Source organism: Boleophthalmus pectinirostris, unplaced genomic scaffold, assembly GCF_026225935.1.
Source record: "Boleophthalmus pectinirostris isolate CB_2022bp ecotype Guang Dong unplaced genomic scaffold, ASM2622593v1 HiC_scaffold_17, whole genome shotgun sequence".
Taxonomy (NCBI): Eukaryota; Metazoa; Chordata; class Actinopteri; order Gobiiformes; family Gobiidae; genus Boleophthalmus; species Boleophthalmus pectinirostris.
This window is the reverse complement of record NW_026571115.1, coordinates 22,833,300-22,850,473: the sequence shown is the minus strand read 5'-3', so window position 1 is coordinate 22,850,473 and position 17,174 is coordinate 22,833,300. Positions and strand designations below refer to the sequence as shown.

General features: G+C 38.1%; 1 protein-coding gene across 2 annotated transcripts; it reads right to left on the bottom strand.

Annotated features, from left to right (window-relative positions):
- Window positions 1-3,278: 3,278 nt before the first annotated feature.
- LOC110162262 (uncharacterized) lies at window positions 3,279-8,373 on the bottom strand. 2 transcript variants are annotated; one of them, XM_055152260.1, is made up of 7 exons: window positions 8,236-8,373; window positions 8,134-8,154; window positions 7,523-7,798; window positions 7,165-7,446; window positions 4,948-5,268; window positions 3,885-4,022; window positions 3,279-3,750 (listed from the first exon to the last, which is right to left on the bottom strand). In XM_055152260.1, exons 1-7 carry the CDS (start codon window positions 8,276-8,278, stop codon window positions 3,566-3,568), a joined length of 1,266 nt encoding a protein of 421 aa, XP_055008235.1. In that variant the 5' UTR covers window positions 8,279-8,373; the 3' UTR covers window positions 3,279-3,565. The 2 variants fall into 2 exon arrangements, with proteins under 2 accessions (XP_055008235.1, XP_055008236.1); XM_055152261.1 differs by lacking the exon at window positions 8,134-8,154 and having other exon boundaries at window positions 8,236-8,318.
- Window positions 8,374-17,174: the final 8,801 nt, after the last annotated feature.

Here is a 17,174-nt window from a genome sequence, read left to right as displayed (position 1 = left end):
TACAATATACAGTTCTGACTCATGAGGGCGCTAGTGAGTCAGTTAATCCTACCTGCCAGCCCTGAACAAGTGTTCCTGCAGCTTAAATTGAGAAATGCTTGCTTGGTTGTCCAAAAAGAAGGGCGATAAATCAGAGAAGGTTAGTGCACTTCAAGATATTTATGGATCCCTTGTATTGCTGGTTCAATGACTGTTTTTCATTGTTTAAAACTTGAGTAATACTAATTGTTCAGAGAGACACGATCACTGAGTTAACAATAAACTTTTTTTTTTTAGCAAACTATGAACATTTTAAAGGGCCCATATTAAAGTATTTTTTGATCACTGTTATAATGTTGTTACCTCATCATACATACCTGGAGTATGCATTTGTTTGTGTTTTGTTTCATTCTCACATATTTAACACACAAACCCTGCATATTGACTTCTTTTCTTGAACAGAAAACATTGCTCCACCTTGTGATGTCATAAAGTGTTCCACTATGTTTTAATAGACTCCATACACCTTCACTAGAATTATTTCAATCATTTCAGCTCTGCAATTGCAAATACTAAAGGTAGCTGTTAACTTTAAAACTACCACTACATGACATCATAAGGTGGAACAGAGCATTTTGAGCTTTGTAGACAGTGACAGACTAATAACAAAGAAATACTCAGACATGTGTCAATGAAACAAAATACAACTCCAGGTATGTTTTGATGAAGTAACAACATTATACCATGACTTCAAGCTCATAAGAGTCAATTTTGTGAAATATAGGATCTTTAAATAAAAACACAAACAAACATTTTCTCCCCCAATCTTTTTTTTCCCCTTGCAATTTGAAAATGGATATTGAGTAAACAAGCAGCTACTCAGCTTGTTCACATCAACACCCCTTCTTGAAATTTGAGCTGAAATGGTACATGTGACACTGACTCCAGTCTGTCCCCTTGTGGGCAGCAGTAGCTGTGTTTGTCCACTGATTTGAAGGTTGGTGGTTCAAATCCTGCTCTCGACATAATAAAACATTGGTTGAGTGATAAGATTCACAGACCCACAGGTTGGTGGTGTGAATCTAGCTCCCACAGATTAATGCTGCTGTTGTGACACTTAGTGTCTGTGTACACTGGTATGTGTGAATAGGCGAATTCTTGCTGTAAAGCGTTTTGAGTACCATGAAGATGGAAAAGCGCTATATAAAAATGTGGCCATTTTCACCTCATGAGAGGGGATCACAGAAATACCAAGCTTTGGAATTGTTACTGAAAAAGAAGAAATCACTGTCTGTTTACATACATGGTATTCCAGGTTCAAAATCACAAAACAACTTGCACATATTATTGTGATGATGGCCCACACCAACTAATGCCAATTTACATGTCCCAGAAAAGCAGTACTAAAATCAGACTCTTATAATAATGATCTTACCAGTGATGAGAAGTGGGTCACTTTGGGGGGAATCAAAGGTTTGACCTGAGAGCACCATCTTATACAGACAGTGGTAAGGCCCCTTATTGTCAGCAGTCACTTGGGGTAAGTTAAAGGTGGCAGGGTTAGAGGCTGAGTTCTGAACATCCTGATTTAAGTGTCTCAGAATGAAGGTTCCTCCTGAAAGTCCAGTGATGGAACAGGTGACATTGGCACTTTGACCCCACATGAGCACAAGAGGAGACAGAGAAATACGAGGCACTGGGAGCCCCTCTGAGAAAACACAAACACAAACAGAGTTTCAACAACCAAACAACAATTACAACATTTCCAGTTTGACTACATAAAAAATGTCCTACCTGAACAGACCACACCAGCATCTTCACTGTGTCCACATTTGTGATTACCCAATCCACTGTGTCCACACTGAGCTAAAAAGCTCTCATTTCCAGAACAGCTCACATCATCGAGCCAGATTGGATCAGAGCCTTCACCAAAACTAGCACTTTGTGTCGCACTTATTGCTTCACCACAGTTCATCTGTCTGCACACGACTTGAGCATCAGACATGTCCCAGTTATTATCACACACTGTTCCCCATGTTTTGTTGTGGTAGATCTCCACTCTTCCAGAACAATGAGAAGAACCAGGACCAACCAGTCTGATCTGATCCTCTGCTCAGATATTGCCAAGAGAATATATATTACAATTATTATAATATGCATCAAACAATGAAACCTAATTAAACAAACATATTTGTCTTCAAAATGATAGTGGGACTACAAATGTATTATTTGTTTGTTTTGTACAAATATAATGTTTATTTAACATTTTTATTTTCAATTTCATGCTTGAAATTAGCTAAACTAAACCACCCACACATTATAATAATAACAGAGCCAACCTGTTAGTAAAGGTGGTATGAACAGCAACATCACTGTAGAAAAACATGCACAGTTTTCAGACACAAACACACCAAAACGTAGCATACATAATGATCAGATCAAACTGTATCTTACCCATGCACAGACACAGAACATGTCGGTCTCGTCTAGCATCCATGACACCCAGAAAGAAACTCAAATGCACTTGCTGGAGCGGCTGCATTTGGTGAGAAATTAGTTCCTCTTTTATGTCACATTAGTGTCTTTCTCTAATTCTCCTCCCATTTTTCACACACAATGGGCAGCTAAACGTGTATCACCTCCTCTGTTGTTGTGGCCTCTGATGAAAGGTGCATTGTAAAACTTTTCTACTGGTTGCCAAGGTGAGATGTTTTTACTTTGCCTGAAGTGTTACACACTAAAATGCATCTTTAAAGGATGGCAACACTAAACGTCACACTTAACATAAAAACACAACGCCATATCTCAAACAGTGGTCCTACAACCAACATGGCTGGCAACATGACCAACCACAGCTTCAGTTTAATAAGAAATAAGTTATTTATTAAATAAGACATTATAGAGTTTTCTCAGCTGTATTACTCATTCACCATCAGTGGTCCTTTTGCAGTACTTCATGGTTTAGATCAGGGGTGTTGAATGTGGGGCCCACGGGTCAAACTTGGCCCTGAAGGGGGTTGAATCTGAGATAGAATCTATTTTTATTCCTTTTTTAATAATTCATTTGACTTCTATGTGTGTGGCAAATTGTTCCATTTTTAAAAGGTTTGTACACACACAACTTTGTATAAGATATATTTTGTTTTGCTTTGTTTATATTACACACCCTTTTATATGTTGTCAAATATTATTAGAGCGGCAATGTGTGATCTTTGCACTGATGGGGGGCCACGGCACAGTAGACTTTGGAAATGGCTCAACTAAGTTTTTGTGATCTATTAGACCTAACAGAATGTGGATAGAGCATGCATTTGTTTTTAATGCATCATTTACATAGTGATGTTGCAAATAGAGGTACAAAGAGGTAACACAATCGCCTTGTCTTTGTCCAAAAGACATTCATAAAGTGAATCATTTGTGGGTAAACTGACTGATATTTAAAGGGCTCATGTGGGAGCCAAGTTTAGTTCACATATAATAATGCATTCAAACACATTTTTGACAAGTATAATTTCTATTTAAAAAAAAGAAAAGCTTTGAGCTGTGTCACTGGGCCACTTGGCTGGAGCTGTTCAGAAGTCTTATATTAACAGTTCTGATAAATACTGTCATTGTCGCCTCCATAAATTTCCACAATATCATTATCATGGACCGCTGTCACATTCACATAGTCCGGCTCTTCACTGTCCTCATCCTCTCCTCCATTTGGAGCGTTCACATAGTCTGCATCATCTTCATCATCTGAGTCTTCATAACGGTTCAAGGCGTTCACTGAAATATACAGTCATTATTAAAACCCAAGTTAATATGAACCAGCACAGCTCTGTAAAACCCTGTCAGGAATTAGTATTATGAATTTTAAAGACTATGGTTCATAGTCTTTTGGTGTTTGGATGAGAACATACTTGGAGCTGGGGCTGAGTTTGTGAGCTCGACAACATGTCTTCTTCTTCTTCTTCTTCTGTGTAAGAGGTACAATCCAATCAAGACAAGAAGCAACAGACTCACTGCCACCACAGGAAGGATAATGGGAAGCAGAGGTTCTAAAACACACATACAAGAAAAACATGATGAATTAATACGTCATTTTCCCAGCTGCTTGTTTCCATGGAGATGTTTTTACTATATCATAGTGTCACAGAGACAAACAGGTGACAAGTTACAAGTAAGATCAGTGGAGAGGCAGCACTGCTCGCAGTAAGAGTACATGATTTTCAAGGTACTTATGAGCAAAAACACCTAATTGAAAATGCAAGATAAATACGTTGCTATACTGTGGAATATTCCAGGCACAGCATCACCATGAAACTACTGATTTAGAGCATGGATGTCAAACTCAGATTCACAGAGGGCCAAAACTAAAAACTGAAACTAAATCATGGGCCAAACTAAACATGCATGTTTTCTCTTCTTTAGAGATATGTAATGTTAAACCTTTTCTTATTAAAATAGATGTTTAACAATAGTTGTGCTCAAACACTGAATCCAGACCAAGCACAATATAAAATACTAACAAAATTTTCTCCATAGTCTACCTGTAGCTGGCAGGCCAGCTTTAATACATATTTGATATGATCTTGCGGGGCCAAATATGATTATATCGAGCATTTTTCAGCTCCACTGTTTTTGCCTGTAAAGGGTGTTGTGAGAATTGTGTGTTTCAGATGTTCTTTTACTCTTTTTAAAAGGAACAATCTCAACTCAACCTGGGTTGCCACTGTTTTAACATCACTATACAGACATCAACTACCTCTGTATATAAATTATATATAAATGACATTTTTCTCAAGATCAGAACCTCCAGAATTCCCTCACTGAGCTGCAGAGGCTGCACTAGCACAGATTTTTTTTTCCTTTGCAATATGAAAATGGATATTGAGTAAACAAGAAGCAGCTACTCAGCTTGTTCACATGAACACCCCTTCTTGAAGAATCTGGCTATGCATTTGTTGCTCTAGAGATACTTACTCTTAACGATCACATTGACAACTGCAGATATGGGGGAGGTGTACGTGTGTCCTGCCCCAGTGACCTGATACACACAGCTGTATTGTCCCTGGTGTTGGCTCTGGGACACAGGAAAGTGGAAGGAGGTTGAGTGGTTGACTGAAGGCTGATGGACAGAGCTGTTGGAGCCAGAGAACCACAAGAAAAACAGGCCTTCTGGGACGTCTGAGGAGACAGAGCAGCGGAGGACAAAACTGTCTCCCCTGGTGATGTGGACAGTGTCAGAGGAGCAGTGTCCCCCAGCAGGAGGAGACACACACAGGCTGGGCACGGGCAGGTCCACTGGGAAAAATGTAAAAAAAAAAAAGATATGTTACTTTCAGAACACTGCTTCAATAACTTGTATTTTCAAGGAAGATACATGCTTTATTCTGAGTTTTTAAAATGAAATATGGGAACTTGCCTATGTAGAGTTTTGAAATAAAACTTCTTTAAACAAGATTTCTGAGACATTTTGTTGTGCAAATAAGTTTGAGCATAAGTCCTCTAGCTCTGTAAACCTCTTCCCTTAAGTGGCCATAAACACAGTTCTGGCCCAGGATGTCATTTACCCAGCTGCTTGCTTCCATGGAGATGTTTTTGCGCTGTCAGAAATGTTCCACAGTGTAGCATTAATATCTATCTTTACTGAAACAAACAGGGGACACCAGGGCAAGTTACAGGTTAGATCAGTGGAGAGGCAACACTGCTCACAGTAAGTGTATGAGCTTTTCAAGGTACTTTTGAGCAAAAACACCTAATTGAATATGCCAACTAAATACTTTGCCATACTGTGGAACATTCCAGGCACACCATCTCCATGGACACAAGCACAAGCAGGTGGCTGTACCCCAAGCAGAAAAGTTACATAGTGCTGCTTCAAGTAATCACTAAAACTATTGACTTAGAGCATGCTTCAGCTCCACTGGTTTTGCCTGTAAAGACTCTTGTCTGTTCAAATGTTCTTTTACTGTTTTGAAAAGGAACAATCTCAACTCAACCTGGGTGCCACTGCTTTAACATTTATATACAGATGTCAACTGCATGTTTTTCTCAAGCTCAAAACCTCCAGAATTCCCTCACTGAGCTGCAAAGTCTGCACTAGCACTGATTCATGACTGGCTGCGGTTCTACAGTTTACCACATGTTAAACAATTTACAAATGCGGGGAAACCTGACCGCAGGACACTTCTGCTTTTACAAAGGTGCATCCTTATGTGTCTTAACTTTAACGTTAAAGCTAATATAACAACATTAAATCTGCAGTAAAGACAAGCCAAAATTTGCATTCGTAATATGGACACACAAAAATGCACTTTGGCAAAAAGGAGATAGCCGTTGTTCACTGTTCCTCTAAACCAGTTATACTTCAAGTAGAAATTGTGTAAATTGTTTCTTGCTTTTCTTTAGCCACAGAAATTTAGCAAACTATTAACATTTTAAAGGGCCCACATTAAACTATTTTCTGATCACTGTTATAATGTTGTTACCTCATTCACTTTTATTTGGATAATTTCAGCTCTGGAATTGCAATCTCTACAGAGCAAAAGGTAAAAGGAGCTGTTCACTTGAAAACTACAGCTTCATGACATCACTAGGTGGAACAGAGCACTCTGAGCTTTGGAGATGGTGACAGACTAATAATAAAGTGTTGCTGAAACATGTGTGAATGAAATAAAACACAACTCCAGGTATGTTTTGATGAAGTAACAACATTATAACATGACTTAAAGCTCATAAGAGTTCAAATACAAACACATACAAAGATAATCCTTCTGTGTAGCCTGAGCTGAGCCTGACCTGGAGCTGCTGCTGGTCAGGAGAGGAGGCAGAAATGGTACATGCTCACATTAAATCAACTGGGGGTCATAATGGAAGTGCATGTTAAATAATCTTTAATTCAGTGAGCATGTACTTTTTATGTCATGAATTGACAGGTTCCATCAAACATTTTTATACCTTCTGTAGACCAAAACAACCAGATTGGGGTTTAAATGGTTAATGTGAGGATGACAGAGCAGTTTTAAAGTTCTGTGGCTTTCTGCTGAGAATTTCCCCATCAAAAGTTCTGCAATTTTCAATAGGAAGTGATTTATAGCATTTCTTTTAAGATGTAGATCAATCACTCTTTACAAGGGACAAAATGTGAAATATTAACCTCCTTATGTTAGTATGTATAATAGTAAAATGTCTACTCACCAGTCACAGTGAAGCTAACAGGGCTGCAAAAGCCTGGACTTGTTTCTTTATAGCAGCACTGATATTGTCCCTTGTCTTCAAACTTCACCTTTGACTCAGTGAAAATGGCCTTGTGACTGACACGTGATTGTTTAATCTCAATTGAGTTTTTGGTCAATTTGAATACTCCTTGAGTCAGCTCAGAAATTTTTTTAAATTTTGAAATATCACATGTAATACTAATAGTTCCACCCCAATTTACTCCAGGGGGCACCACAGAGATGACAGGTTTAGGGAAGTCATCTGAAAAAGGTATATTGGGATTAGTAAAATTTGCAAGATTCAGTGATTGTGAATATTAACATGCGAGGTGACTCACGTGAACAGACTACTCCAGCATCACCTTGAGAACAGGTCCCTCCACTGTGTTTACAATTGGTCAGACTGGATTCTTTTCCAGTGCATTTCAGCCGAATGCCCTCAAAGGGAGAGTCAGAACCAATGGGCCTCGCTGCCTCTGCTTTTCCACAGGAGAGCTGTCTGCACAACACTTCAGCTTCTTTCAGACTCCAGTCTCCACCACACACTCTTGACATATTGGAAAATTCTACTCTTCCAGCACATTCTGTGATCTTGTCAGATAATCTGATGCCATCTGACAACACAGTATGTGATCAGTTATTATCTTTGTTCAGTTTTAAACAGCTATTAATATTTCTTTATAGGCTTACTAAAATTGTATTGATAAATATATAACTAAATATATCCAGGTGAATCTTAATTTAATAAAATTTTTCTGATTCTTAAATTGTTTGACTGTAAGCTGCCAAATTAAAATCAACTATTTAAATCATTTATGGTTAAAAACACATAGGCCATCTGTATTTGTAAATATTAGGCTAATCTCTTATTCCATAAAGTAGATCAAATGGTATTATTTATAATATAGTGACAATGCAGCATATTAAAAAAAAACAAAAAACAACCAACCATTAAGCGCGAAGAGGACCACTGCAATAACACACAAAACACCACTCTCAATATCAAAACAACAAAACAAAAATATATGCGATAGACTTTTGTAAGGTTTACCTGTGATGAAATAGCTACAGTGCATCCAGTGTTGTCTCTCCATTGTTCGGACATTAAAGATGATCTACTTCTTCCTCTTTTTTTTTTTTTTTTTTCACACTAACTTCACAAGTTTCTGCTTTTACTTCTCAGGAAATGGCAACACGGGCAATACATAAAGGAAGTTGCTGCTACCATCTCATGTTAGATTTCACTTGTAACATGACAAATCAAATAAAAATATCTGAAAGGATGTATTATAGGCTATTTGTTTCATTTTTATGAATCTATTTAGTATTTGTTAATTTAGTGTTAATTTGCTGTCTCATTAAACAAGAATTACAAACATGAATTATCTGCTATCATTGCAATAAAATGCTATTATTGACGTTCACACACACACACACACACACACACACACACACACACACACACACACACACACACACACACACACACACACACACACACACACACACACACACACACACACACACACGCACACACACACGCACACACGCACACACACACACACACACACACACACACACACACACGCACACACACGCATGCACACATAGCCTATAGTATCTATTAAACATTAAAAAGTTGTGAGGTGTCCAAACACTTAAGGTTTTTTTTATGTTGCAGTAACACGTTTCTGCCTCTAGATGTCGACATATACCAAATATTATACTAAGAGGTTTCAAAGAGAGGGAAAATATTTTGTGTACATTATTTAAATAAACCTGGCTCAGTCCTATTATTTGTCATTATGTTATTTTATTTATTTTAAAAGTTCTGTATAATATTACACAGAACTGACTCTAGTGAGATTTAATCCATGGCATAATGCTGTTAAGTCATCAAAAACATATCCGGAGTTGTGGTTTGTTTCATTCACACATGTTTGAGTAATCCATTATTATTAGTCTATCTATAACTCCAAAGCTCAAAATGCTTTGTTCCACCTTGTGATGTCATGAAGTGAGTTAACAGCTATATTTTGCCTCTTGTTTAGAAGAAATTGTCAATTCCAGGGCTGAAATTATCCAGATGATTCTAATGAAGGTGTGTGGCATTTATAAACACAGTGAAGCACTTCCTGCACCACATGACATCACAAGGTGGAACTGAGTGTTTATTGTTTGAGAGAAGAACTCAGCCTGAATAAGCAGGGTTTGTGTGTTAAACTTGTGAGAATGAAACAAAACACAACTCCAGGTATGTTTTTGATGAGGAAACGACTAACAACAAATAACATAGATCAGAAAATAGTGTAATATAAGCTCTTTATTGTGACATAACACAAGTACTAACAGACAGTATTTATAGGCTATAAAGGCCAAGAAAGTGATGGTTAGAGTAGCCAAAACCTGTACTCAAATAAGTGTAATATTACTTTGAAGTAATATTTCTCAGGTTAAAGTACCAAGTGATACCAATAGTCCAAATCCACTTTATTTCTATCGCACATTTTACAAATAAAGCAGCCTCCAAAGTGCTGCACAAACATCATAAAATGAAGACCACAAAAAGGTAAATTGCTAAAATTTGGTCATACCAGTCCTAAAACAATAAAACCAGTAAAAGCAAATAAAAGCAAAACCATAAAAATCATAAAATGGCAGTAAATAAGTAAAATAAATAAAATAAAAAAGTAAATAAAATGAATAAAAGACATTTCTTGGACACAGTAGTGATCCAAGAAGTTACTCAAGTAAGAGAAAAAATATATATGATACTCAAGTAAGATTAATTGTAAGAGTAACTGTCGGGATATCTGATTTAAAATTTTAAGTTAATGTAATTGAAAGGACAAAACAATAAATAATGCTTAAAATGTTTTATTTTCAAAAGACAGACCATGAAAATTTGAAACATGAAATCTGAAGAAGCTGTGCAAGAAACACAAATGTTCAAATGATTAAATATGGTCAACATAAACCTTTTTTCTTTTTTTGTTGTTGTCACTTTTAGATCTGTATTTTCACTCTCTTTATTTTTCATTTTCTCACAACTTTGGATTGGAACATGTGCGCTAGATCTTTCTCCAAAGTCCAACCCAATTGTCGTTTATGGGTATGTGTAATAATTGTAAATATTATACAAATAAATAAACTCAAAACTGTGCACACTCTTTCATATAACCTACAAAAGCCTTCCTCAAATTTAAGTCACTTGACGCAATCAAAGTCCAGTTAGTCTGTTTCGTAGAACTGTAGTTTTATGTCAGTGGTGAGCTGGTGCAGACAGCGCAGAGCTCATAGCGTGACAAAGATGAGGAAGTTACAAACCCTGACACCCTGCTGTGGTCAAAGCCTGAGTTCACCCTGCGCTAGTGAACTGCTCATCGGCCCACCCCCTTCAGACCTGCTGCTGTGACGGGCACAAGCACCAAGAAGCACTTTTATTATTATTATTATTATTATTATTATTATAATTAAAAGTGCCCTATGTGATTTTTGGTCTATGGAGATGTCATTGCTCTGCCTGGATTGCTCCACAGTATGGCATTACTGTAGAATTTATTACATTTATTCAGTGGTGGAAGGTAATGAAGTAAAAATACTGAAGCACTGTAGTCATGTCAGCTTTTTAGATATCTATAGTACATGTTACAGTGGATAGAGATTATTCACTTTTACAACATTTGAGAGCTTCTACATTTTTTAACTGAAGTGAAAAATATACGTATTTTTTTTTTATTTTAGTTTGAGACCTGCTGCAAAGGCAGAGGAGTTTATTTTTAATACGTTTATAATATAAGCAAACAGAAATGTATAAATACAAGCAGCTAGACAGAAACGATAGATTCAGCTGTTTCTGCTGAACAAAATTCAACACAATCCTGAATAATGAAGCTTTATAAGATCTCAAAATCTGAGTAAACTCTTACTTTTTAGTCTTTAAGTACATTTTTAAACAGATGCTTTGATACTTTTACTTGAGTATATTTTTTCATGTGATGCTTTTACTTTTGCTTGAGTATTTTTCTGCTCCTCTGCTACTTTTACTTAATATTAAAGTATTAAACCGAGTACTTCTTCCACCACTGCGTTTATTAATTTATAGATGGTTTTATAGCTCAAAAATACTTAGAAAACGAGACATTGTGACTGTGACTGTTACAGATCTGTAGTCCGCAATGCACCCTTAAAGAGCATCACTTAACAAAATATATCACAGAAGAAATCAATATATACAGAGATTGTTGTTCTTTTACAAACTCATACATAATCAATTCTTTCAAAGTAAACAAAACAAACAAAAAAATAAAGGGAAAACAACAGAAAAGAATTCACGTAAGGAGTAGACAATATTCTATTTTAGTTTGTGGGGAAAATTTTGCAGAAGCACTTCACACTTTTTTGTGCTTTTTATTGTTCATATTTGTAATTGTTCATATTTGTAATTGTTTCTATATACATGTTTAGATAATATTTTAAATTCATCTGGGAGAAGTTTTTGGGAATTATGACATAAATAGAGGTAAATCAATAACTGGTTACCTGCAATATTCACATGGGGCAACCTGTAGTTATGATTAAACTAGTAAACAGTTCAAGTTTATTTCAAGTAAACAGGAACTCATTCATTTTATTATATGAAAGTTTAAACTATCGGAAACATGCCTTCTTAACCTATACATTGTCCTTACTTTTTGGACTGAATTTTGGGTGACATAGATAGAGGGGCTCAGTTTTAGAACTCAACACTACTACCTGTATTTTGTAATTTTCTTCTCAACTTTCTACATACAAACTGATATTTAATGGTCCTATATTATACACAATTTGACCCTTATAAGCTTTAAGCCATGTTAGAACCTTGTTACCTCAAAAACATACCTGGAGTTCACATATGTTTTAATAACCCTTTATTATTAGTCTGACTACTAGGGATGTAACAATAAGCGAAATATCGTGATATCGTATCGTCAAAAGTCTCACAATAATACGCTGGGCTGTCACAATATATCGAATTACAAGTTCCTTTGCTTAAATGCATTTTTTTTATAGTAGCAACAGCTAATAAACATCGGGAACTACATATCCCATGATTCATTTCAGCGCAGACAACGTGAAGAAATATGTTTTTTACTTGAATTCTTGAGATTACAACAGAAATAACTCACACCAAAATCTTGTCGGGGTATTTTAAAAGCAAAAAAGTGTCCCATTTACAATTATATCAGCCTCTCCAAAATATCGCAATAAATATCGTACCGTGAGATGCATATCGTGATAATATCGTACTGAGAGATTTCAATATTGTTACATCCCTACTGTCTACATCGCAAAAGATCAAAATGCTCTGTTCCACCTTGTGATGTCATGAAGCAGTAATTTTCAAGTTAACATCTACCTTTTACTTTTAGTTTAGTAAAGATTGGTAATTCAAAGGCTAAAATCATCCAAATGATTCTAGTGAATGTGTATGGAGTTTAAAAAAACAATTAATTTACCTAAGCATTATCACAAGTGCTTTCTGTTTGAGAGAAGAACTCAGCTTAAATATGCAAGATTAGTGTTTTAAAGATGTGTGAATGAAACAAAACACAACTCCAGGTATGATTGTGATGAGGAAAAAACATTCTAACATAGCTCAGAAAATAGTGTAAGATGAGCCCTTTAACTGATGTGAAAGTAAGAAACACAGATACTATCTCAAAGTAATATGTAAAAATAAAAAACGTGTCATATGCATTTTAACAGATCAGGAATTTCCATCTTGTATTTGATCTAATGTTCCTTTTTGTGATATCAGGACCTCCAGAAGACCATACCATGTGAACTGTAGGTGCACTATACGTGTCAGGCAGCATAATGCTCACTGACCGATATCTGATCTGCTGCAGCCCAACACGCACACTCTTATGCACTGATACCAACCACCATTTTACGTGGAAGCTCCTTTTTCTTACTTTCAAACTCTTTTCTCCCACTAATCATCGCCAAAAACAGGGCATTTCCCCGCAGAGTGCAGCCACATGGGAGGAGGAGGCTGCCCGAGGTTAGCAGAGGTCATGTGTGAGCAGCAGAAGTGAAAAACAGGAAGAAGGATGGCAGTGAAGTGTGCTGCTGTCTGCATCTGAAATTATGATCACAGAAATACAACATACATGCTACGTGTCTTTACAGTCTTTGGCAAGTTTGGATATTTGATTGTTTGGTTTTATGTTAGCTAACGTCTCCTACATACACACACATGTTCACTCACACACACACACACACACACACATACACACACAGGCAGCCGGTGTAAGTGCCCAGCAACTGGACATAATCCGAGCTGACAGCGAGTGTTCACGCTCTGACGCACCTCGCCTCCTGAAATGGACGCAGAAGGAGCAGTTTATACACACAGAGTCTAAATGGGCTGTCTGTCCGTACAGCCGCTGAAAACCCAAAACATGACGAGGGCGGAAAAGGAGAAGAGCTGAAAATAGTTGTATATTTAGAGAAAGATGATCAACCTTTCAATAATAATAAAAAAACATACATAGAATACACTCCAAAGAATCATGCATTCTCTAGAAATCTTTAAAGAGTAAGAGTAGCTTCCATAGAGTCCTGTGTCAAGCGGACAGTGGGTATGAGAATGATCTGCTTTATGTTTGTGACTGAAACTCGAGAGATCATCACCACTCAGTCTGAGGACTCATCCTTCAGTGTCTTGTTAAGAGGCTTCACAGCACAGGTAGAGTTCTTAGCAGATGTTGGCCAACACTGCTGAAAGTTTTGAAGTTTTGCAAAGTTGATCCTTTTGTGGCCGATCCGGCTCTTACCCTCATGTCGCCATCGTGGATGACATTATGGTTCTGTCTTGAGTGAACTTTGGCTCTACAGATTCAAGTCGATCTGCAAATGGACACATCCACAGTCTGTCCACAAGAGTGGATCTGCCCTTCTCTGTGGGTCTCCTGAAGGAGAAGCTGGGTCTAAAGACAAGAGATGCCCTAGGAGAGTGGTACTGCATATACTTGTTTCTTGTGACTGTCAATATAGCTGTTTTTTACTGACTCACAACAGTTTCATTGACTGCTGTTTTGATATTGGGCTGTAAAAAAATACATTGAAGTTCCCTCATTGACCGAACTGTAGTTAACACCTCGTTGTACTTGTCCCTGTGAAATGCAGAGCTGTTTTAACCTGCCATAAAGAGAAAAGTTAGTAAAGAGTTTATAATACACAAGAGAGAAGCACGAGGCACTGAAGTGTAAGAGGAAGGACATGTAAAGAGAAGAGTGATTTACAGAGCACTGCAGGTATGTAATAGAGACAGCGAGCTGTGATTTAGCGTCAGGGCACAGGGGGAGGAGATGGGCTTCGTTCTTGGCAAAGATTGACTGTCATTTAATGCGGGTGTGAGTGTAGAAATTATTGCATGGCTGCTACACTTGCCGACTATAGATGTGACACATCGCTCATAAGGCTGCTATCCCTGCTGAATGGGAATTACCCTATTAACGCAAGCTGAATGCTAACTGCTACAGCACATATTGGACCAGCAGCAAAGAGCTGAGCCAGCTAATGACGCTATGTCACTGTAATGGTGTGTCTCTATCAAGTGGCGGTGCCTCTGTGGGACACTTAGCTCTTCATTGCTCCTCCAGCCTCCTCTTCTTCATCACGCCGCTCGATGACCTTCCAAATGGAGCTTAGCTAAAAAGTCAGCTGCATGGGAGGTTCCACACTTCACACTTACCTTCCATGAAGCTTCATCTTCTGCTTTACTGCCATCTTAATATTACTGTTAGCCAGCGTGCGCAAGGACAGATGTAAGGCTTTTAAAATGTCTCATCTTCGTCAAGAAAGAATCTGAGTGCCACTCTGACGTGACTTGGGAGCCATTTGCTGTAACGACCCAGGTGCCTCCCATTTACAGGGCCATTCTTCCTCGGCACCGCTCACACAAATGCCATACGGCCTGGAAATATATGTGTATACATCTGCATTTGTTCTTATGCAAAGCAGCTCTGTCACATTCTGTGTAGCGTTGATGCTGGTTTACCTCTTCGTGATGAGGGTCATTTTTTTTATTTTAGTAGTGCAACATTTATTTCGCCCATAGATTAAGGCAGCAATATGTAAAGTAAATAAAGCTGCTTGTTGTCTGCTTTCCATTATGAACATTTTTTTTATTGATCATGAATTTGGATGTAGCCTATGCACTGGGATTTGGTGTGTGGTGTTTTTTATTGTGCCACGGTGGAAGAGCAGACTCTTTAGAGTCTGAAAGTTGTTATAAAGAATCAAGATGTTTGGAAGGGTTTGTGAGAGCTACAAATTCACTGTTTGAGAATGGAAGATGTGGGGTACAGGGCCTTCAAATGCCCAAGACAAAACAGATAAAAAACATCGACTGGATTCTGGTGACAGGAGGCCTATAAATGTTCTATTTTCAGCTGCTGCATAACTTTTATGTTCCTACCCACCCACAATAAAGACGGCTCTTGGGACTGCACCTTGTAGATGCTCCCTTGAGACTATTTATTTTGTCTCTTCACAGAACAGGGTTCTTGAAAGCAGTTGGCAATCTGTCATTCAAGCTATTAGTTCATAGTTATCATCAGTGGTGGCCAAGGCCATTAGCCTGAAGACATTAGCAGCAGCCATCAGCAGAGCCATTAAGTCCTTTCAGTGCTTAAAGACTACTGTCCCTCACAAAGACTCATTAAGACGGGATGGGCACAGAAACACGGAAATGAAGAAACACAGAGATTTAGTGAGAAGAGGGCAGAGGTGGGAGAGGAGGTGGGGTACATGCATGGGGACTAAAGGCCGACCCAGTCAGCCTTGTACGCTATGCAGCTGTTCTTGGTGCAGTTTTATCTTTTGCAGTTACACAGTGAGAGCACTTTTTAGTAGTCGTACCTTCTTCCTTACAGGTGATATGCCAAAAGAGTGACAAGACAGCCCTCTATAATCCACATTGCACACCTGTGTTAACATTTATTAGTATTAACTGTTTATTCTACTCACCACTGTAGACTTCCACAGCCTGGAACCGTAACCTTACCTTCATACTTCAGCATTAAGCAGCAGATTTCTTTTGTCTTTGACTTGGCACAGTCTAACTTTGTAAATTCCCTCCAAAATGGATCGTCATCTTAAAAGCCAGGAGTATGATCTTTTAGCACCCCCAATTGAAGCAACATTCTGCAATCTCGGTGATTAATAGAAGTTGTGGTAAATGAATAAAGACAAAGAGGGAAGAGAAAGCCAGAAGCGATACAAAATGAAGGCCAGAGGAAAATGAGGGTAACCCTTTGACCCAACGTTCCATTCTCTCTCCAAATACTTTGGGGCCCAGACGCCCATTGGCTCACATGGACACACATGGATGTACATTAGGCTGTGCGCTTCTCTAATACACAGGCTAATTTCCAATGTGCTCTGGGGGAGACTGACTTAAAAAAAAACAGGACAGAAATAGCTCATGAATGAGTGCCTTAGTGAGCACAAGCCGGAAGAAAACTCCATGTCAATAGGTTTTGTTTTGGAGAGCGGATCAGGTGCTTGATTATGTAGGTCAGGCTGAGAATAAAAGAAGAACAAGGCCATGAGTCTCTACTGTCAATTATTAATTAGCAGGATTTGGTCGTAGGTCCTGATGGAGATGACTGTGAGGACGGCAGACATGACCACAAGGAGAAGAGAAGACAGCCTGCCCGCCAGACGCACAACACGCCAAAGAGTTTATTTCTCCCCAGGGAGCCCTCTCTGAGATAATCGCCTCCTGGAGCTTTTAGCATTCTCACCATCATCACCAGTGTGTCAAAAACTCTGATTTAATGTTCCAATATCTTCTTTAACGGAAGAACTGCACTATGCTTCTGTGAGATTGATAATTGAAATTACTGCGGTGTCCTACCATAAAAATCTATCTGCATGTTAGGAGGCTTTAAGATAACTTTAGGATTAGCAAAACGCCAACAGTATCAGATGATCATA